The 21,914-nt window shown below is 42.9% G+C and overlaps 3 protein-coding genes across 3 annotated transcripts; all 3 read left to right on the top strand.

Annotated features, from left to right (window-relative positions):
• Positions 1-1,772: 1,772 nt before the first annotated feature.
• On the top strand, positions 1,773-3,986 carry K441DRAFT_589700 (uncharacterized protein; the record flags this gene model as incomplete). Its single annotated transcript, XM_067644780.1, has 2 exons — positions 1,773-2,059; positions 2,114-3,986. The coding sequence occupies 2 exons, from the start codon at positions 1,773-1,775 to the stop codon at positions 3,984-3,986; spliced, it is 2,160 nt and encodes a 719-aa protein (XP_067497739.1).
• Positions 3,987-5,261: 1,275 nt separating this feature from the next.
• Positions 5,262-6,886, top strand: K441DRAFT_323951 (uncharacterized protein). The gene has a single exon (XM_067641188.1). The coding sequence runs from the start codon at positions 5,607-5,609 to the stop codon at positions 6,798-6,800; it is 1,194 nt and encodes a 397-aa protein (XP_067497738.1). The 5' UTR covers positions 5,262-5,606; the 3' UTR covers positions 6,801-6,886.
• Positions 6,887-8,515: 1,629 nt separating this feature from the next.
• K441DRAFT_669369 (uncharacterized protein) lies at positions 8,516-10,184 on the top strand. Its single transcript, XM_067650132.1, has one exon. It carries the CDS (start codon positions 8,888-8,890, stop codon positions 9,974-9,976), a length of 1,089 nt encoding a protein of 362 aa, XP_067497737.1. The 5' UTR covers positions 8,516-8,887; the 3' UTR covers positions 9,977-10,184.
• The last annotated feature ends 11,730 nt before the right edge of the window (positions 10,185-21,914 follow it).

The raw sequence follows: 21,914 nt of genomic DNA, 5'->3' as shown, positions 1-21,914 counted from the left end.
GGCAATTGACCCATTGATCGATTGATAGTATGGGCGTTCGTACGGGCGATCGTGTAGACGTTTGTAGAGCCTTTTATACCGCAATTGATCGTATAGGTGGCTATACGGCCAATTATAGAATCCTCCTAGTATATTAGTGCTGCGTATTAGTAAAGCTTTGGAGCTCCGTGCAGGGCTTCGAGTAGAGCTTCGAGCAGAGCTTCGAGCAGAGCTTCAAGGGGAGACCCCCTGAGACCCCCTACGCACTGCGTGCTCTATTCACTGCGTGGCTAATACACTACGTGGCCAATTCACTGCGTGGGCAGAGCTCTTGCAGAGGCTTTAGTAGGGCGTTTAGTGGGGCGTTTGGTAGAGCTTTTACCAAGCCTCGTGTAGAGCTTCTATAGAGCCATATGTAGGTGTATAGGGTACAGATGATCGTATGGGCAATTGTATGGGCGTTTAATTGATTGATCGTATGGGTGTTCGTACGGGCGTTCGTATGGGCGATTGATCGATTGGTTAATTGTATGGACGTTCGTAGAGCCGTTCGTACGGGCATCTGATTAATTGGATAGGCATTTGATTGATCGATTGATTGATTGATCGTATGGGTGTTTGTATGGACGTTTGTACGGGCGATCGTACGGGCGATCGTGTAGACGTTTGTAGAGCCGTTCGTAGAGCCGTTCGTAGAGACGATTGTACGGCGATTGATCGTATGGGCGGTTATACAGCTAATTGAAGAACCTTCCTAGTATATTAGTACTGCGTGTTAGTAGAGCTTTGGAGCTCCGTATAGGGTTTCGAGTAAAGCCCCGAGCAGAGCTTCGAGTAGAGCTTCAAGGGGGAGACCCCCCCGCGCACCGCATGCCCCGTTCGCCGCATGGCCAGTATACTGGGTGGGAAGAGGTGCTGCAAAGCCTTTGGTAGAGCTTTTGGTAGAGCTTTTGCAGAGCTTTGGTAGAACTCGGTGTTTTGAAGTTCGTCGCGTGAATTCTGCCACGACCTACCGTGCGCAACTTTTTTTAAACCAATCAGAAGCAGACTTGGCAAAGTTTGAAATCTGGGATCCATATATAGACCTCGTAAACGCGGTCAATCAATGTCGAATATAAGATATCAACGCCGATTTTTTTTCCCATCCGGCTTTCTCCTCTGTCCCTTTGTGCCTGTATTGGTTTGATGGTCGTCATCGGACGATTCTGCAATACCGTTGGAGATCAAGAGAATCATCTAGCTTCATTTTGATTAAATCGGATGCGCGGCTGCCCTCTCACATACTTTTGCAGTGCTCACCACCGATGAAGTACAACTACTGGTCGCGATGATCGTAGACCGACTTCCGAGTATCCGAGCTTTCTTATTTAGCCAAAACGTAATTTTCGGGATGGTTTCTAAATATCTAGCAATTCTACAGATTAGACTAGGTGAAATATTGAGATTAATCAGCATAGCTGCGTGATGCATTCCACAATGAACTCAGCCTCAAGGACAGAAGTAGTCATTCATATAAACCCCTGAACTCTCGTGTCTCAAGCCATGGTTTCTAACTTTCTTGAAATGAATCCTAATGATCTCGAGCCACAGTGGCGCAGGGTTTCTCAGCCTGCATGGCTCACATCCTGGAGCGTTTTGGCCCCACAGCGGTACCCTTCATCAGGCAGATAAATAGAGCGAGTCCACGACCTATCATCGCTCTCCATTCTACGTTGCACCACTCTTCCGTAAGCTATTGATGGCCAATTCTTTCCTTCCGTTGTCATCAGTCCTGATGGGCCATTAAAGATTCCATGAGGACCAGGAATATCTTCAATGTGCGGTCACATTTATCGCAGATAGCGAAACTCCGGCCTCGAACTTATCAATACGAACCATTGCCATCTTCCACATCAATTCGCCTACTAGAGCTCACCCCATCTACGGACAACAAAACTATATATTGCTCTTTAAAGGCCTTTGAGCTTCGAGATGCGCCAGCTTTTGATGCTTTGTCTTACACGTGGGGTTTTCCACTTACACCGTTTTCAAAATCGTACCCTGCAACAAGCTCTAAAGGCTGGGAAAAATTGCCCAAACCGTCGATGATTACTTCCAAGTCTAGTGTCGATTCCCAATATACCGATTCAGACAGCGAGATTTCGGGGCGTAAGCGCCGTTATCCTATCGTATGCGATGGCCGGACTATACTAGTCACCGCAAACCTTAGGGATGCGCTCCAAATGTTGAACAAATCAAAAGTCGCGACAAAGGAAATCACGAAGCAGGAATATGTTTGGATTGACGCACTTTGCGTTGATCAAGAGAATATTGCCGAACGAAATGCGCAAGTTGCTAACATGGCTGAGACATTCAAAGCAGCTCAGGGTGTCATTGTATGGCTTGGGAAAGAAGATGACTTCACGGCAGATGCTATAGAAGTAATTGAGCAAATATCTGCAATTCCAGAAACAGTATGGCCGTCCGTTGGTTATACGGACTTCTACAAAGATGACTGCTACAAGAAACTTCAGGTCCGGCATCTATCTTATTTCAACTGGCTTGGCTTTATCGCATTTGTCAATCGTCCTTGGTTTAAAAGAGCATGGGTGGTGCAAGAGATTGCCTTAGCCAAGTCGGCATTACTTGTCTGTGGGCACAAAGTATTTCCATGGGATCAGCTGTCCAAGACCCTAGCCTTTATAAAGAGTACTAGGTGGTACCATCATCTGACGACAGAAAAGATGAGACATATTGCTGCGCTCCAAAAAGCCCCAGGAGCCTACAAACGACTTCTCAGCTCCAGTGCTGACATTGCAATGGCAGCAATGTATCTCGATAGGACAAGAACGCATATAGCCGCATCGGGAAGACTGGCACTGCAAAGCCAAAACCGACAGCGGAAGCCTTCTCTGCGTATTCTTTTAGAAACGCACCGATACTCCAAGTCTACAGATGCTCGAGATAAAGTATACGCATTTCTTGGTCTTGCAGATAGGAGAGTAGCACCGTTCAAGGCTCTGCCAAATACCCTGGTGCCAGATTATAACATGACGGTACAAGAGCTTTATCTTCAAGTGGCTCGAGCCTTTTTAATCTCATACGGAGACCTGAGATTGCTTTCTCATGTACAAGACCAGTCTCTCACACGAATTCCCAATCTTCCATCGTGGGTTCCGGACTATAGCGTAGGACTACAACCATATCCTTTGCAATTTAGAGGTGCCTGTAACTGGTCCGCAAGTGGTGATGTACGCTGGAAACAGGATATAGGATCAATGGAAAGAGGTCGTCTTCATGTTCAAGGATACCAGCTTGGGATTATCGATCAAATTTCAACATTACGAGACGAGTCTAAAGACGCTACTGATCCATGGGCCAGTTGTGTCCGAATTGCATTTGGTTTGGATGATTATTATCGGAGCACTCGTTCAGAGACAAGACAGCTCTCTCGAGTAGAGGTACTCTGGAGGACTTTGATCACCAATTCCTTCTCGAGACATTATCCTGCCCCGACACATTGTGGTGAACTTTTCATCGATTATATCATCAATCTACAGATTCGCCACAGGTTGACGCCGTGGTCAAGTGATGTAGAGTTTCAACCACATCATTCCCCTATTTCGGAATCAACATACCCAGAGTGGCACGCATTACTTGCTTCCGAGCCTACAGGATCTCCTTATGGCGTCCAGCTTTACGAGCGCAGACTTTCAGATGTCGTTGCAAACATGTTCAAAGGAACGTACTCTCCTATCGGACTTGCCCAACTGCAGCACGAGTTCGATATCGCTGGAGGAAGCATGCGGCGCCTATTCAAGACTGAAAATAAATACTTAGGGACCGGGGCTCGATCAACCCAAGTGGGAGATGAACTGTGGGTCCTTGCAGGAGCTCCGGTCCCATTCGTTTTGCGACATCTCCCTAGCGGTGTCCATCAAGTTGTTGGAGAAGCTTACGTCCACTCAATCATGCACGGAGAAGCTACTGAGATGGGACTAAAGCTGTGCAGTACTGTATTGGAATGAATAGGTTCCTTCGCAAGTTCAACCTCTTGCAGTCAAACGAGCCAAAAAGTACCGGACTACGCGTAGATCGTAGATTTCGCTCATTGAGTCGGCTCATATACCCAATTAAAACCACATTTCTTCGACAATCAGAAGCTGTTCAGCTCTTTACCAGAAGTGCCACACAATCAGCCACACCAGCAGCCATTTCTTCCCACACTTTCCGAATACATTTGGTTAGTCCTTACGTCGTCTCCATTACCTCGCATGTGGTAGCGCATCCAGACCAAGATGGGTGTTGCTCTCTCAAGTCACGCAACACTCCCCCCCATATCACTCGCCTCAACCATTATCGGATTTACCTTCTTCGCCTTCACCCTTCTGACCTTCCTCCGCGTTCTCTAGAACAACCTCAATACCCTCTGGACCGCGCCTCACCAAATAACAGCCTATCCTGGGAACCTCAAGCAAGGCGCCCAAGAAGAGCGCGCGTATCTACGTAAAGTCCGGCGCCGAGACCGCCGCACGAGTCTGCGGAGCCGCGGCCGCGAGAAGAGTCATGGAGTCCGCACTCACATGGACGTGGAAAGCGAGGATGTGGCGCTTCGAGTTATGAACGATGCCGTTAAGAACATGATTCGCGAGTTCCGGCAACTCGAGAGGCCGTTTTTGAACCCTAGGGGTGAAGTGAGTAACGAGAAGGGGTACCTCGATGAGGATGGGATCGATTGGCCTGATTATTACTGCACGAGCCATAGGCGGTGTGGGCTGCGGGAGAGAGTCATGTGGTTGAGGACGAGAAGCGATGTCGTGCGGTCGCTAGAGGCGTTGAATAGGCTTGTGACGAGGAGGATTGCAAAGGAGGTTGGGAAGATTGCAATGTACGTGTACATTGTGAGTTTGCTAGTGACGAGAGGATGTCGATGGACAGGGCAGGGTTCATCATGCTAACTAACTCGCAATAAGAGTGTGAAAAACCTGGTCAGAGACTTGGAAGGTGTTCGGGATTCAGTCTTCGGGCTCAAGCAGAGGCTCTCAAGAGTTGTCGGCATTAGACGAGTGAATTGATCTATCTCGAACTGGAGAAAAGATGATAGCCTTGAGTACCGCCATTCCATGTGGCCAATGGCTCTCCTCCATACGCTTTTGCTAGTCCATCAATAGCTACATATAGAAGACGTATTTCTCAGAGCTTTATAGGTCAATGACTCCGTCGCTGGCATCAAGCTCTATTATATCAATGAGCATTTGCAAAAGGATTGAATTCATGCCTTATTAACACTAACCCCCCAAGCACTCTCAAAATGGTGCTGCTTTCCTAACTGGTTATTTTCGGGTTCATGTGGAGTTTCTCAGATGTTACCATGCCTTGCCCCAAACATCATTAGGAGATACCTGTCGGACGAACTCGTGTGTAGATTAATCTACAAAGAAAATGAGGCTATATATACACGGTGGATGAGTCACAGGCACCCTGATCTAACCCTAATATACTAGTGATCGACACTAGGTCGACAATACCATTCTTTGTTCTAACACAGTCAAGCAACACAACGCCTTGTTAGCCTCCACGAAAACGAAACCTTTATTTTCCAGTTGGCATTCTACACAATTTTGCTCCGGAAATCCTGCAGTAGTACTATGAACGCACATTGTACCTTACTAACCATTATATATATCGAGGTCAGCTTTCGGGAAAGCTTTTACTGCACTCTTGGAAGTTCCATTCGGCTGGCCTATTTGGAATTCAACACAGAAATTCGCATTCAAATATCCTTGAAAACCAACAACTTCAACGAAAACGTCCGCAGTTCAATATCTTGCCCTTGTTCTACAGCAGCATCTTTGTCTAGTATGCTAGGCTCTATTAGCCCCGGTGCTACAGAAGATATGCTGCTGGAAAGCGGACACTCTCCTGACACTCCTGTTCCCGCAAGAGCGAGCGACGATGGTTCTGACTCTGAGTACGATTCTGACTACAATGCCGAAGACAATACCTTCGTTATAGGCTCAGATATTGACGAGATGGTCACAGCCTACGAGAATCTCATGACACTAACCAATCCACTCCAGGATCGAGTTCATAGCAGCGAGAGCACAACGCAGCCCCAGGTAGGTTCTGTTCTCCAGATGGTCCGCGCAGCGATCACGCCCATTGAGCCTTCACGCGAGATAGACTCAGCAGAGAGCTCAGATCTTGCTTTTCGGCGGCGTGACGACTCTCCCCTTGATCTGACGGATCTTTTGGAGACGCCGCCAGGCCAGGTAACTACCCAGAACGAGGAAAGGCTCTCATGCACCTTTCAAGATCCCCAAGCACTCACAGCAACCGATATAGAGCATATGGATGAGGAGACCCGTGAATGGCTCGTTTCGTTCGTGGAAATAACTGAGGATTTGAACCGCCGAGGAAACCCCATCCCAGAATCTCTATCTGGAGAGTTGCCTCTCCGGGAGCTCTATGTGGATGTCGGGGATCATCATCCGGAGCGTACTTCAGCACTCTTGCGAAGACGCATCGTGAGGAGGAATAGGCAGCTTGGATTCGGCAACGAGCTCGTCCCTGCCCTCGGGCATGAGCAGTCAAACGGGAACAATGAGGAGTTCACTAGCAAAGAGGAACTCACTGTGCTTCGCCGGTACTACTCTGACTCTTTTATTAGCGAGGAAGATATTGAGGCGGGTGGGACAGTGTCGCACGTTGAGGTCACTGTCAAGTACCACCTTATGACTCACACCCTGTTTCTTGCCATCTTATGTCTTACTATCTATTTTCTATTACCTATTCATTACCTATCACCGACTGAGTGGCAATACCGACCTTGTGGCGATTGAGTAACAGTTACCAAATCGTCGTCAGCGTCGTCGTCAGTCTTTTGCCCCTACCTCATGTATATAGAGAGCTTCTAGAGCCAGCTTCAATCGACAGAGTTCTTATGAGTGACTTGTCCGTCCGACAGACAGCTTCAATTCAGAATTCGAAGAACACAGCGATGCCGATGAGGAAATGACCGAGACCAACCCTGACGCTCAACCAGAGCTGACGGAACAATTCTCTGACCCTTCAGGGGTAACTAAGGCTGCACGCCAGAGGCAAGATTATCGGACGATTTCGCCCGACCGGTTTCGCGTCCAAAAAGCGAAATTTGCCCAGTTAATACTCCAGGACGCCCTTCCGTAATCTAATGCCGGATTTAGAGATTCTGTATGCGTTACTTGAGATAAATCCACACCAGTGATCTTTTTGGAGTGGAGTGGAGTGGATTTGAGTTCAAATTCACTCCATTCCAAATTACTTGTAGTTTAGCTCATTCCTAAACAGGACTAACGCTTGCCTATCAAGGCTAGCAGTCCAGTCCAGTCCACTTTAACCCAGTCCAAATAGATCACTAATCTACACGTCCTTTCGAATCGGAATGAGTCAGTACTAGACACTACTGACACAGTCAGAATTCTGCGCCTACCTCCGTATCAACCCTCACGAAGCGGTTGACAGTATTCGCTTCGAGGCGGTCAGGGATCGGGTGATGAAAACCCAATAAGCAGAATGCTTTTCTGGACGTGACGTGACGTGTAAGACAAGTGGCAAAGGTCGAGCAAGTATCATATGCTCCAGCGTGCTCCGAACGGCTTGCCTTCCGATGAAAAGCAGGAAATCCGAGCTAGCGGGTGCCAAATACGGTGTGTGCACTTAAAATGGATATCGGTTCTATCGGCTTTTTTCCCTTGCCATATCCGGAAGCTGATAAGACTTAGCGAGGGGCTACCACGGAAGCGCCATGTTTGAGGGTGCCATTTAGGTCGTCGTCAATAATTGGTTCTGTCTGCTTTTTTGCGGGGCTGGGATATCAGGCTCCACTCTCGTTGCCAAGCGGGTTCGCGATACGATAAACGGGGAATATTGGAAGACCGATGCGTGCGTCTCGCTGCAACGTGGGGCTTTCAAGCGCAAAACAGCTGTTATACGGAATGAGAAACAGAGATTCTATGCTTTGATTCACGGGGTGTCAGCTCTTCAAGTTTGATGGCTGATTGCCACGGAGCTGAGGTGTCGAAATAAGGTTGGATACAGCCATCGACCGCAGCAGGGTCAGTGAGCCGCGGTTCCGTGCTGCGTGCAGAATTTTGCGGCTCGTATTGAGGCTGCGTTATGGCAATCTGTGGCAAGCTGGGTTGATGGCGTTGATGGGATGATAGGGTGGTGATGCGGTGATGGCGGCGCTGCAACGTTGCTGCGCAGAAACTGTCAGCCTTACGAGAAAGACGCGAACCCAGAGGCTAATCCACAAGGAGCTGGGCGATTCCAAAAATATCGCGGTAATGCCGACAAGCATCAGCCTTGGCATGGTCGCTCGCACGCACCGCCATATTCTGATCACTCCACCGCCACACCTCAACGAGCCACTCTCACTTTCACCATATGTCGGCGTGAAGATTTCCTCTTCGGGTACTCACATATCCACTGTAGACCCGTGTTCAGTAATGTTACCCCTGTCACTGCCACCACGCGATAGTTAAGGCTGTGCATTCCTCCCGCCAATGCTTACCCAATCCCACTTCAGCTACCCACGCTATCGATTCCGTATTCGCCGTTGCCTTAGAGGGATTTGCAGCAACAAAGATGACACAGTGGGAATGTGACAGAACGCTCCCACGTTTTATCAGCGACGGAATGCTGTGGTCGCGTGGATTATAAGTACATATGCCATGCTGTCCTCTTGGGATTCATCAGCATCTGTTAAAGTTCATCCTTAGTATAATACATCTCAACCTTACACTCGCTTTTCTTATTCCACGTTCAGAACAACCAGTCGTTTCTCTGAATTTTCCTTAAGTCCATCGCTTAAGAAAGGCTTCAGAATCTATTCCTCACTACACTCAACTTCACCTTCAGATTTCTTATTTCGACTTATTTTTCGATAATGTATTCAGCATCCTTGCTCCTCGCTGCTTTGGTCGGCGCGGCTTCTGCTGAGCCTGTCCTGAACTGGCCCCGACATTATGGTAGCTGGGTTCCGTCTGGTGCAAGCTCCTCATGGAGGTCGACACCCTCAGTAGCATCGTTAGCTTCTTCTTCGACCACTTCTGTAGGTCCCATCTCAACAGGGGCCACCGCTTCTTCAACAGCAGCCTACTCTAGTGGCCGTCATCATTCTTCCTCACCCTCATCTTCGCTCCTGCCATACATTCCCTGGTCTTCACCTGTCGTTGGCACGGGCACTGGCACAGGCAGCCCGAGCACGGAGACTCTAACCACGTATACCACCGTTACAGTTTGCCCTGTAACGCAGACTTCCGGCACTCAGGTCATCACAACTCTTACTACATCAACTATTACCATCACATCATGCAAGGGAGGGTGCCACCACCAGTCGACCACGCCGTCGACACCCCATTCAACTGGTCTTAGCTCGATCGTCTATCCAACAAAAATTACCACTTCAACCCCGATTTTCGTGCCAACTTCATTAGCAGTGGGTAGCCAGGGGGCCACCACTTACTATTCGACATGGCTGAGTGCAAGCTACACAACGAAGATCTACTCTACTGAAGTGACTGTATGGCAAACTAAGACTACTCAGCCCACCCTCGCTGCTACTACTCCTGTCGGCGTCGCTGCTGTTACTTCTACCGCTCTTGCTTCAGGGACCTGCCCGGCTCCGACAACTGTCTACAGCACCGTTTACGTTACTGTTGCTCCTCAAACTCCACCCAAGGAATGCCACACCTGCTACGAGACACACACTTACACTGAGAGCGGCACGACAACTTGTGTCACGTTCACGAAGTATCCGGAAACCACCAAGACCCCCTCATCTGCAGCAGTTCAAATATCAACGCAGCTGAGCGTAAACGGATACAGTAGCAAGTCTGTCGGCACCGGATACAGCAGCAAACCTACTGGCACTGGAGCTAGCTCCGTTCCTTATGCGTACTCCAGCTCCAGCTCGACGTGGGTGTCCGCCTCTTCTCACGTTGGCCCAAAGCCGACGGGAGGTTATCACTGGTGATGATCTGATAGTTTTGAAATGTTTACGTTGAAGGGCCGGGGTATGCGTAGATGAAAAGCATGGCGATTTTGATGCAGGGAATATAAAATGAACCACTTACGACACTCCTTTAACGTTATTGGTGGGCGTCCACTCATTAACCTTGCATAGCCAACGGCGCATTTGGGCATTGACATATTTTGGAACTCTGGGCTTTGCGTTTACTATAGAATTTTTTGTAATATTTTTGGCGGATTCGTTGCATATATTTGTTGCAGCCACGCAATAACCTAAAGGCTTAATGAGTAATATATGTAATATTTGATTCCTTCATCGCGCTCCTTTGCATATCTTGCCACAAAAACATCTAGATTTCGGATTCAAATATATGACCGCTTAGAGAAATTTGTCTTGTGTTTGCTAAGGTGACTCGATTGTTTATGATGTGGCGCTAACGACGAGTCTGTGCCTCTACTATAGGAAAGAACAATCTTTTGTCTCAATACACTCACAGTGTTGTATAGAAACATTGAAACTGAAACTGACACGCGGTTTCAGTTTCATGGCGTTTCGTATCAGTTTTATGCGAAACGTTTCAATATGTTTCAGGTTTCGCAGGTATACTAATAAGCTTAGGCGAAGCCATTGTTTACTTAATCTGGGGTTTCTATAGCAATAGAGGCTAAGCATAACGCCTTACAGAGGCACTTGCGCAGAGCTTGGGCGTCGTACTATATAAACAGGAGGAGTAATTTATAGTGTTGAGCCTATAGTCAACTATCTTATTTAAGAGGTAGTTTAACTACCTTATTGCCGTCGCCTTCCTCTTCTAATACCTTTAATGCCTTATTTATAAAGCGGCTTTTCGTAAATACGCCACTTAACGGTACCCTACCTATTATTTTTAAAATACGGACCCAGCTCTTTAGTAACTCTGCTATCTCCAACATCTTTACTCTAAGCCTTACTCTCTTTGGCGCAATTATATGTTTAGCTCCCAAGAAGACTTATTCTGGGCCAGCCGACATTGGGGGGATACTGAAGACGGTAATAGCCATTCGGGAAAGGTTAGGATAGGTAAATTGCCGTGCAGGTTCCAGCCACTAGTTAAGAGGTAATTAATCGCCGATAGAGGTTTGTACGCCCTGTAGATATTAGCTAGAGTAATAAGCGATTATTAGAGTTATACCTTAATAAAGTCATCGAATTCATTGACGGTTGCTGTTAAAATAGTCATTTTAGTAACAAAGCGTGTAATTAGATCTTTAATTAAGTCGAGATCTACTGGTTATACGCTCTCCGGCTTAAAATAGTCCCTCCATAGGTTTTGAACCTTAGTAATAGTAGGCTTAATCCACTTCTGCTGCTCCTTGCCTGACCATACCTTCCTAAGGTATGCTTCGCGTAGTTAGGGGTAAAGAAGAGCTACTACCGCGTGAACGGGTGTATCATTAGTGAACTTATAGTACTTATCAAACTTATACCAAGCTGCCATTAACCTTATAGTTATTTAAGCGTTACCCTTAAACCTCTCCTATATTTAGGTAAAGTGGTAAATAAGGAATTCCATGTTATTAAAGGTCGTATAAAGCGTAGCAGTATGCCCTTCTGTGTTCTTTGTACAGGTCTTAAGAGGTTAGAGGATTTCTCTAATGTCTTTAAGCTCTTACCAGTCGTCTCTTATAAGAATATTATCACTAAGCTCCTGCTAGTAATCTTCCGTCCAGGACATAAATTCCTTACGCTTCTGTAAAGCGACAGTAACCTTATCTAGCCAGGAGTTCTACCGCGTGTCATTATCCATAGGAATTGCTCAGCCAACTACTGTAAGGAAGGCTTAAAATCGACTGGGAGAAGAGTGAGAGAAGACGTTATAGTTATAGAGTTTACCGAGACTGCCATGCTTGCGAAACTCTTTAGTAATATCTTCTTTACTTTATAATCCTTGACCTTAAAGCTCGTCTTAGAGTTTAGTAATATCCCAAATAGCTATCTCAATTGCCTTATCCTCGTCCTGTTGTCCCTCTCCTTGCTTTACTATAGATCCAAAAAGGAATGCTTGGGCAATACGATTAAGATTATAGCCAAAGCAACGTACTTAACGAAGGACTAGGTTAAAGTTCTTAATCTCCTCTGTAATATAGCGTAGCATAATGTCGTTTAAACCATAATTATCTGACGTAAAGAAGCCGAGTTTATCTTCTAGACTAGCCTCTCTTATAACTTAAAGAAAGACCTCTGCCTGCTCCTCACCACTATAAGCTCCCTTGAATTCTTTAAGTGATAATAAGGCAGTCTCCGTATAGCGAGTCTCTGCATCTACCCAATGTACTATAATTGCCTAGAACCCTATGTTTGCTGGCAATGTCCATATATTAATTAAAAAGTGGACTAAGGAAAGGGAGTTCTTAAGCTTTTTAATAAGCTCTTCGCGGTAGAGGATATAGGTTAATTCGATAAGGTTTAGAACGTCTTTTCGCGCGAGTTTAAGAGTCTCTTTAGCCATATAGTTGACTAACAGAATAACAGCCCAAAATTCAGGCCAATTGAGTAGTGAGAAAGGTAGGTTTTGGATAGTAATAAGTCGTGCATAGGCTTCCTTGAATTCAGGTACTTTAATAGCTACTTAAAGGGTCTTTTCTTTATCTAGGTCTCGCTACTCTTGTAAAGTCATTTTCCTACCAAAGACGTCTACTATCGTGTTATTAAAAGCTCTCTTTGTTAGACCTAGGGGCGTAGAGCTAACACTTATACCGTGGCTTTTAAGGTATATACGGAATCTTTCAGCATTTAGAGTGCCCTTATAGCTACTATAATGCTTACAATAGTATATCTAATGGCGAAACCTATCCCTTACCTTCTTAGAACTATTTGCTTTACGAGTATAAGACCATAGCTCCTTATTTGCCTTTACCCTCTCTTGGCATAAGATTTCGTCGCTATTAGTGGTGCTAGCTTAGGATGCTAGGCAGGAGTTATCGTCTTCGTCTTATGTATACTCCGTAAAATCCAAAACAGTAGAGACATTGTCTTAAGAAGCCATGGTAGAGGTAAAAGGGTATTAAGATAGAAGGTTTGGAGGAGGGAAACCAGGAGTATAGGTATCATAGGGGTATACACCTAGGTGTAAGGGGAAGGTTATTATATTAATTAATCTATCTTTTCTATCTGTCGTCAGGGGTAGCATATAGACATATCGCGAGGGCCGCTAAGGCGCTAGTAGTAAGCGAGCCAATAGCGATTTTCCATCCCGGGGATGGAAAATCCTGATTGGCTAAATTTAGGGTCGGCAGAATATGGCAGAATTTGGCAGCGTAAGCATGGGTAGTAAACATATAATTCCCTTATTCCGACAAGGAGGGAAACTATGAGGGAAACCTCATTTCGTTAGCTAAACCTATAAAATACTAAAACAGTTAAAACGTACCAGGTTTGTTTTATATAAAACACGCACAGTTGAAACGTTTTAGTACCGCATAAAACGTATTAAAACCGGTACGTTTCTATACAACCCTGTACACTCAATTATCTGTCCTTTCGGGATGTTCCGGTGTTTAGAACATCGCGGCAATCTGTTTATCCCACTCGTTTCAGAAAGGGGAGGTGTGCAATCCTTCAGACTCTTTTCTTTAATAAGATCTGTCATCGCGGGTCGATCTATCGTCGGGAGATTCAAGGAGGGCAGACGCTAAGCTAGTTAATGCAGCCATCAAGCTTGGAATTCCGCATCCTTCTAAGTGCTACCAATAGTATTTTCTTATTATGCCTATGCTCCTTCCATCCACTTCCTTTGCTTGAATTAGAATTTCATCATGATTGCTTTAATTTCACCTCATGCTTCCCTCAGAGGAACGGGTCTCAGGCAGCTATGTGCTTCCACAGCTTCGTCTCGCAGCCACTGACTCGACGCCACAGGTTTCATTCTCGTCGATAGTGACTAGCTGCTAAGCTTGCTAGCTTAGTGCTTTTTAAAGTGGTGCTTGAGATGCTAGATGTCTTAATCTGTCATCCTCGGCTGGAGGAATTGCAGCCTTCAACTCACTCCTCTGATAATAAAGTGCTAAAGTTTCAAGATAGGCCTGAATATCAAAGGCCAATTACCTGACTAGTAAGTATACACGTGACTTCAAACATGACGCTCCGATACGTTTAAAAATGTCGCTCAGGAACGCAGGTGTATGGTGTGTGTGGAGACTCCATGGTGGAGTCAAGAACGAATCTGTATCCCTTAACCCGCTGGTGTCTAGAGCTTATCGATAAACAAACTTGCGGAGGATAGGCCGGATAGGCCGGATAGGCCTCTTGGATAATAGACCTATCAGCTAATAGTATCTGGAGACTATCCGGATAGTCTCCGGATAGTCTTGGCAATGTTCCCTTAATATACTTACACTTATAATACAACCCCTAATATTAAATAAATAAAATTTCTATTAATATAGATTTATAGAGCTTATAAAGCGCTTTAAAATGGTACCGCTTTTATTTAAATATCCTAAGGATAAGTAATATTATATAGATATAAAGCTTATAAGAGCTCTGCGGAATAAGCCGCGCACAGAGCTCTATATAAAGCTCTACGTATAGAGGCTCTATATAAAGTGTTATGGACGCTTTAAGTACAATATTATAACTACTAGGAAAGGAGTCGGAAGCAGCTAGTTAGTTAATTAAGGCATAGTCTAGAATAGAGCCGATAAAACTATATAATAAGAAATAGTAACTAAGGTTATATAACGTACTATGTATTAAACAAAAGGGATAGGAGGAACTTACGTACCTTATATATAAGACGTACTTTATATATAAGGAGGATTTCTTAGGAGTACGGTTGTATATTTAAAGGACCACAGTCCCTACTTAGATAGTTCTTCTCTCCTTATAGTAAATCTTAGAATATAATTAAAGCTAATCTATTAGGTAACTACTCCACTAGTTATATTTATATTATTAACTATTCTATACCTATATACCCAGCCTATTAATAAGTCTACCGTAGTATTTCCTATAAGGCTTTATTATACATTTACTACTAAGGTTATAATAAAAGAAGTTAAATAATATGCCACTAAAAGTGGCAGCCACGACGGCGTTTACAGCGGCGACTACCTTAGGATTAGGTAATAATACTAGTATAGCAAATACTAACTCGCAACTAGTTACTACGTCAGGAAAAAATTTACCAGCATTTTTGCAGCATTTGGCAGCATTTGGCGGCCAAATGCGCATTCCGCGCACTATAACGTGTAGCGTATGGTATCGACTAAGGTGCGGCATATTGCTGCATTTAACAATGCAGTGCGGCATACTGCTGCGTACTGCTGTATTTAACAATATAGTGCGGCATACTGCTATATTTAACAATGCAGTGCGGTATACTGCTATATTTAATAATGCAGTGCGGCATACTGCTGTATTTAACAATCTAGTGCAGCTAATTACGCATTTTGCATAATGCCCTCCTCGCGCATTCTATACATAATGCCCTCCTCGCACATTCCGTATATAATGCCCTTCTCGCACATTCTATATATCTTGCTTTCTACGCAGTTGGTGCAAAATAAATTATATTATTTTAGATAATTTAATATATAGCGACGGTTCTCTTCTACCTGCCTACCTACCGACCTACCTACCTGCCTGCCTGCCTGCCTGCCTGCCTGCCTGCCTACCTGCCTGCCTGCCTGCCTGCCTGCCTACCTGCCTACCTGCCTGCCTGCCTGCCTGCCTGCCTACCTACCTATCTGTCTGTCTGTCTATACCTACCCGTTTATGCCTACCTATCTGTGCCTACCTGTCTATGTCACCTTGATTCGATCGATCGATCGAATCGTTTATCGTGTTCGCTGGCTGGTCGTTCGAACGGTTGTCGTGTGGCTCTGGCGACGGTCGTGTGGCGATGACGACGGTCGTCTAGCTCTGGCGACGGTCATCTGGCTCCGGCGACGGTCGTCTAGCTCTGACGACGGTCGTCTGGCTCTGACGGTCGTCCAGCTCTGGCGACGGTCATCTGGCTCCGGCGGCGGTCGTCTAGCTCTAGCGACGGTCATCTGGCTCCGGCGACGGTCGTCCAGCTCTGACGACGGTCGTCTAACTCTGACGACGGTCGTCTGGCTCTGACGACGATCGTCCAGCTCTGGCGACGGTCATCTGGCTCCGGCGACGGTCGTCTAGCTCTGACGACGGTCGTCTAGCTCTGACGACGGTCGTCTAGCTCTGACGACGGTCGTCTGGCTCTGACGGTCGTCTAGCTCCGGCGACGGTCGTCTGCTGGCTGTCGTTCTGGTGTCTTCCTAGGTAGGGAGGATGTAAGGAAGGGTAAAAAATGGGGTGGCTACCTAGGTGCATATACGGAGGTACATGCCCTAATGTTTGAGCTTCGTGCAGAGCTTCGTGTAGAGCTTCGTGCAGAGCTTCGTGCAGAACTTCGTGTAGAGCTTTGTGTAGAACTTCGTGCAGAGCTTTGTGTAGAGCTTCGCGCAGAGCTTCGTGCAGAGCTTCGTGCAGANCNTCGTGTAGAGCTTCGTGTAGAACTTCGTGCAGAGCTTCGTGTAGAGCTTCGCGTAGAGNTTTGTGCAGAGCTTCGTGCAGAACTTTGTGTAGAGCTTTATGTAGAACTTCGTGCAGAGCTTTATGTAGAGCTTCGCGCAGAGCTTCGTGCGGAACTTCGTGCAGAACTTTAAACTTTATATAGAACTTTAGAAAAAAATTACTAGCGTCTAATTTTACTTTTCTGCTATTTTAGTATTTTCTAGCATTTAGCAGCTAAATGCTAATACTTAATTATAAATGCGGCATTTGGCGCTAAATGCTAATACTTAGTAATAAATGCCGCATTTAGCTGCTAAATGCTAGAAAATGCTAAAATGGCAGAAAAGTAAAATTAGATGCTGGTAAATTTTTTCCTGACGTATTAGATAGCTATAGGAAATAGTTAATTAATTAATAGATAATAATAGGATATTTAAAGAAAGGATTAATGGGATTGGAGCAGCTAAGGTTAAGTTACCCTTAATTAAGCGATTTTTAGGGGAGAAGTTAAAACTTAAAGAATTTCTTATATAAATGCACTTTAAGGTTATATAGAAAGTGTTACGGACGCTTTAAGTACAATGTTATAACTACTTAAAGAAGAGTCGGAAGAAGCTAGTTAGTTAATTTGGATATAGTTTAAGATAGAGCCAATAGAACTATATAACGAGGAATAATAACTAAAGTTATATAACGTGCTACGTATTAAATAAGAGGAATAAGAAGGACTTACGTACCTTATATATAAGACGTACATTACATATAAGAAGGATTTCGTAGGAGTATAGTTATATATTTAAGGACCCTTAATCCCTACCTAGATAGTTCCTTCCTTATAGTGATTTTTAGAATATAATTAGAGTTAATCTATTAGGCAACTACTCTACCAGTTATTATTATGTTGTTAACTTTAATTTATATTACCTATATACCTAGCCTATTAATAAGCCTATTATAGTACTTACTATAAGGTTCCGTTATATAATTACTACCTAGTTACGGTATTAAATATAAAAAGTTAAATAATATGCCACTAAAAGCAGCCACTACGACGCCATTAACGGCGGCAACTACTTTAGGGTTAAGAGGCGATACTAGTATAGCAGATACTAACTCGCAATAACCTATAACAGTTGAACAACTATAAAAGATAGTTAACTAATTAACGACCAATAATGCGGCGCTAGAAGAAAGGGTTAATAGAATAGGAGTAGTAAAGATTAAGCTACTATTAATTAAGAGATACTTAGGAGAAAGATTAAAGCTTAAAGGATTTCTTATATAAATGCACTTTAAAGTTATATAAGAAAGGGTAAAGCTACTAATACCTATAGATCGAATAGCCTATGCGGGACTATTCCTATTAGGCAGAGCACTTAAGTAGTTTAAGCCTTACCTTACGGAAATATAGGTAAATGGAATAACGACTACTAATTAAGAGGTGCGGTTTATATTCTTAAGCTAGGAGGGGTTTACGAAGCGACTTATATAGATATTTAGAGACCTAGAGGCAGTAACTACAGCAGAAAGGAAACTCTAAAATATTACGTAACAAACCTTAGTAATTAAGTACATAATATAGTTCCAAACGTTAGCTATATAAGTTAAGTAGAATAATAAGACGCTTATAGCATAGTATAAGTAAGAACTTAAGGCTAAAGTCTAGGATGTAATTATTCTAATAGAAGATATAAACACCTTAAGGGAACTAATAGATTAAGTAATTAAAATTAATAATTAGATCAACTAAAGGAAACAGGCTAAAAGAGGCTAGGATAGAGTTCTATAGTCGTATAAGGCGCAGAGCACGTAATAACTAAAGCTAAGTTAAAAACTATAGTATAGCGTAGAACTAATGGACCTAAGTAGTACTAAAGAATCTAAAAGATAGAATAAGAAATTATAGAAACCTAAAGAATAAGGATTAAGTAATTAAAGGTCTAAGGAGTAGAGGCTAAACTAAGGATCTCTATAGCAGAAGACGTTTAGGCGGACTCTATAATAAGAAAAATTGTTTAAAGAAGGAGCTTATATAAATTATGGAAAATAAGGTTATTACGCTAAAGACTATAAAAGTGGTTAGAATTACTATGTAGTAAAGGGAATAAGACTAGTAGACGATATATATATATAAAGGGATAATAATATACTATAAGGAATAAAAGAATATTTAATTAAGAGTTTTGCGTTTTGTTATAATAACGCATACTAAATTTATAAGGACGCTAAGTATAGCGTAAGCTATTGGCTATAGGAGCTATATTTAGCAGAATATAGAGGAATTAATAAACCAGTTTATAGACCGGATATTAAAAATGATGAATTTAATATAGGCGAAATATTTTATAACGATAAGGTAACGAAAGCGGCTTACTAGGAGTACGTAGACCTTAGAGATATTATATAAGAGGTAGAGAATAATTCCACTATAAAATAGGGAATATTAGTAGGGATTAAGACCCTACTAGATACGATGTCTATCGCTTTACGAGACGTAAGAGAAGTAGAATAGCGAGCCACTTTGGCACTTAATAAAGGCAAAAGGCCAAAAGATTAAGATTCTTAAGACGAGATAAGGTAAGCTTAAGGACCTATAATAGACGATAACCGATAGAGTAGAGTAATAGCTTAGTTTAGTAATATACGAATAAGCTTAGGACGAAGTTTCCTAAAAGTATAAGACTCTTAAGACAAGATAAGTAAAATTTAAGACTTTTAAGACGAGATAAGAACACTAATAAAGCCTAGTTAGAGTAAGGCTAGAGTAAAGCTTAAGATAAAAGCGAGCTTAGGATTAAGAATCCTATAGGACCAAGATTTTAGTAACAGAATAAGGACTATTAAAGAAATCGCGAGTAAGGCTTAGTAATAGGATTAAAATGTTAATACTAAGATTAAGAAGTAAGAAGACTTTAAGGATTTAAGCGTAAGATATAAACCAAAAGAAACTATAAAGGAATTTAGACAAAGAATTATCGCATAGTAAGAACAGAAACTAGATAAGAGATTTAGTATATTAGGTTATATAAGGGATAGAGTACTAGTATAAAGAATTACTAATAGGCCTAGGGCAGGCATACTAAGAGCTAAATAGCTTACTAAATTAGAAAATAAAGAGAATTTAGGGATTTCTACTAGGTTTAAGAAATAATATATAAAAGGCTATTATAATATAGCAATAAGAAGATACATTTTTACGGACAAGCCGTATATACTTTAATAGCTATACTAAAAGTGGTATAGACAGCGATATAACGATAAGTGGGAAGATTTCTATATATAGTTGGATAAATAAGTTATCTAAGACCACCCGATTACAGAGAAGGCCATAACTTATATTAAAGGAGCCTTAATTATAACGTTAAAGGATCTAGAGGAACGATTAAAAGACTAGAGAAGTAAAAGACGCGTTTTAGTACCTGTAAATAAAACCGTAATATTTAGATTAGGGCTCGATGAAATCGGCCTCTATACCTCCACGCGGTGGAGCCCGGGAACCTGGCAGCTACTATTAATGTTCTATTTGGATCGTGTTAATAAACTACTAGAGCAAATGCAGAGACGTATATACGGCTACGCAGCGCCTACGTAGCGACGTGGTGGTGGTCGTGTAAAATTTTTTTACTAAGGGGTGAGCCCTAGTAAAAAGTTTAAATATAGCTACTACGTCTATTATACACGTTCGGTTATTTAAATTGATAAGCAATTATCCCTCCGGCGTACCCCCTCCCTCTTATAAATACTATATATACCGTATAGCAACTATATATATATACATAAACAATCCGCGCCTTAAGCGTAGCAGAGGCCCCCTATTTTAATATTACCTGGTAACCTAGGTATCTAGTTATAGGGACTGGTCCCCCCTATCTAGAGCGTCCTTTTATACCTTACGAATAGGTATAAGGGCCTAGGTTTAGGCCCTAGGGCAAAAGCAATACTAAGTTATATATACCCCGTTATAGAAACCTTTTAATAAAGGAATAGATAAGAGACCTTAGTATATAGGCCCGGGTGGAGCGCAAGCGTTATTATTAGGAGATATTTATAGGAGACTTGGAAAAGGAGCTAGGGATAGGTATACGACTTTATATAGGCAATATATAGACGTGGCAAAAATGGTTTAAGTGGTAGATAGGGCAAGATAGGCATTTTGGACACTCCTATAGAGTCTTAGAGCAGTAACCTGACGGTGTTTTTCCTCTCGTTAATGTAGTACGGATGCTATCTAGAAGTATTACCTCTTATATTTCCCCTAGAGGTTTTTTATATACCTAAAAAATGGGGTTTTTTTTAGATAAGGAGGTTTTTTCCCATAGGAATTAGTCTGTGTGGACCCATTAGGGGGACCAGGTCGGACGGTAAATTGAATTTATTATTAATATTTAGATTAGCACGGCAAAGGTTTAAACTTAAAGATAAAAATAAGTTAAGAGTTAACCTAAAGCACCTAGTATACTATACACTATTATAGATTATATACATGGATAATATATACAAAATGTATAAGAATCCGAAAGAAAAGAATTAAAAATACCCTATAAGGATATATTAGGCGCCAGATAAGTAATAGTATAGGAATACTAAGTATATATATAGCTAGCATCTAATAGAAGTTTAAGAGTTAGGAGACTTAATACTTTAACTAGAAAAATTCCTTATAAAAGAATACTTAAATAGATAACTGTGGTGGGAATGCCTAGAGAATACGTATCTATAGTATATTAAAGATAAAAAGCGAACTAGGTATTGGCTGAAGAGCGAGTTAAGTATATAAGAATTAAGCAGCTAATAGTTAGGAAAAGTAAAGGCCTACGGAACTAAAGGGAACTAGTAGTAAAGCCTTAGACCTTTAAAGAAATTTAAGAACAACACCTAAATTTATAGGTTAAGTGGTAAGATTAGCAGTTTAAAGCGCTAATAGATAGTAGAGTAATACAAAACTATATCTTACTAATAGCAGTTAAAAGAATGGGATTACCTTATAAATAGAAAGAGTAACTGTTTGTACCAATTTAATAGTATAAGTAAGTCGTGTCTAGGGGCACGAAATACGTATAGTATCGTATGCTCATTTAGACGGTAGTGACTGTCAATTGTATAAAGCAGACTACGTAGTCTATATACTGATGCGCCTCCCCCCTAATTAGTTAGTGCTTTAGAAGTGCACCAGACGCGTAAGCGGGTGGTTGGTGCACCAAACGCGTAAACGCGTACTCGGCGTACCGAGCGCGTAAGCACGCGGTTGGTACGACAGGTGCTATAATTATACACTAGCGGTACTTGGAAAATGAAACCACTTATATATAGCCTCCGTAATTGTCTTAATAGAACCATAAAACACATAAGAAAATACATAGGAAATCCCTCCTAAGGTGCCTTCTGGGTTGCCTTCTAAATGGTACTCTAAGCTAGCCGTAAGTCCTGC

Source organism: Cenococcum geophilum (genome assembly GCF_001692895.1).
Source record: "Cenococcum geophilum 1.58 unplaced genomic scaffold K441scaffold_70, whole genome shotgun sequence".
Classification (NCBI taxonomy): Eukaryota; Fungi; Ascomycota; class Dothideomycetes; order Gloniales; family Gloniaceae; genus Cenococcum; species Cenococcum geophilum.
This window is presented reverse-complemented; position numbering and strand designations above follow the sequence as displayed.

Coding starts and splice junctions, on each gene's coding strand:
- K441DRAFT_323951 (XM_067641188.1), top strand. CDS start 5,607: ATGAACGCACATTGTACCTTACTAACCATTATATATATCGAGGTCAGC.
- K441DRAFT_669369 (XM_067650132.1), top strand. CDS start 8,888: ATGTATTCAGCATCCTTGCTCCTCGCTGCTTTGGTCGGCGCGGCTTCT.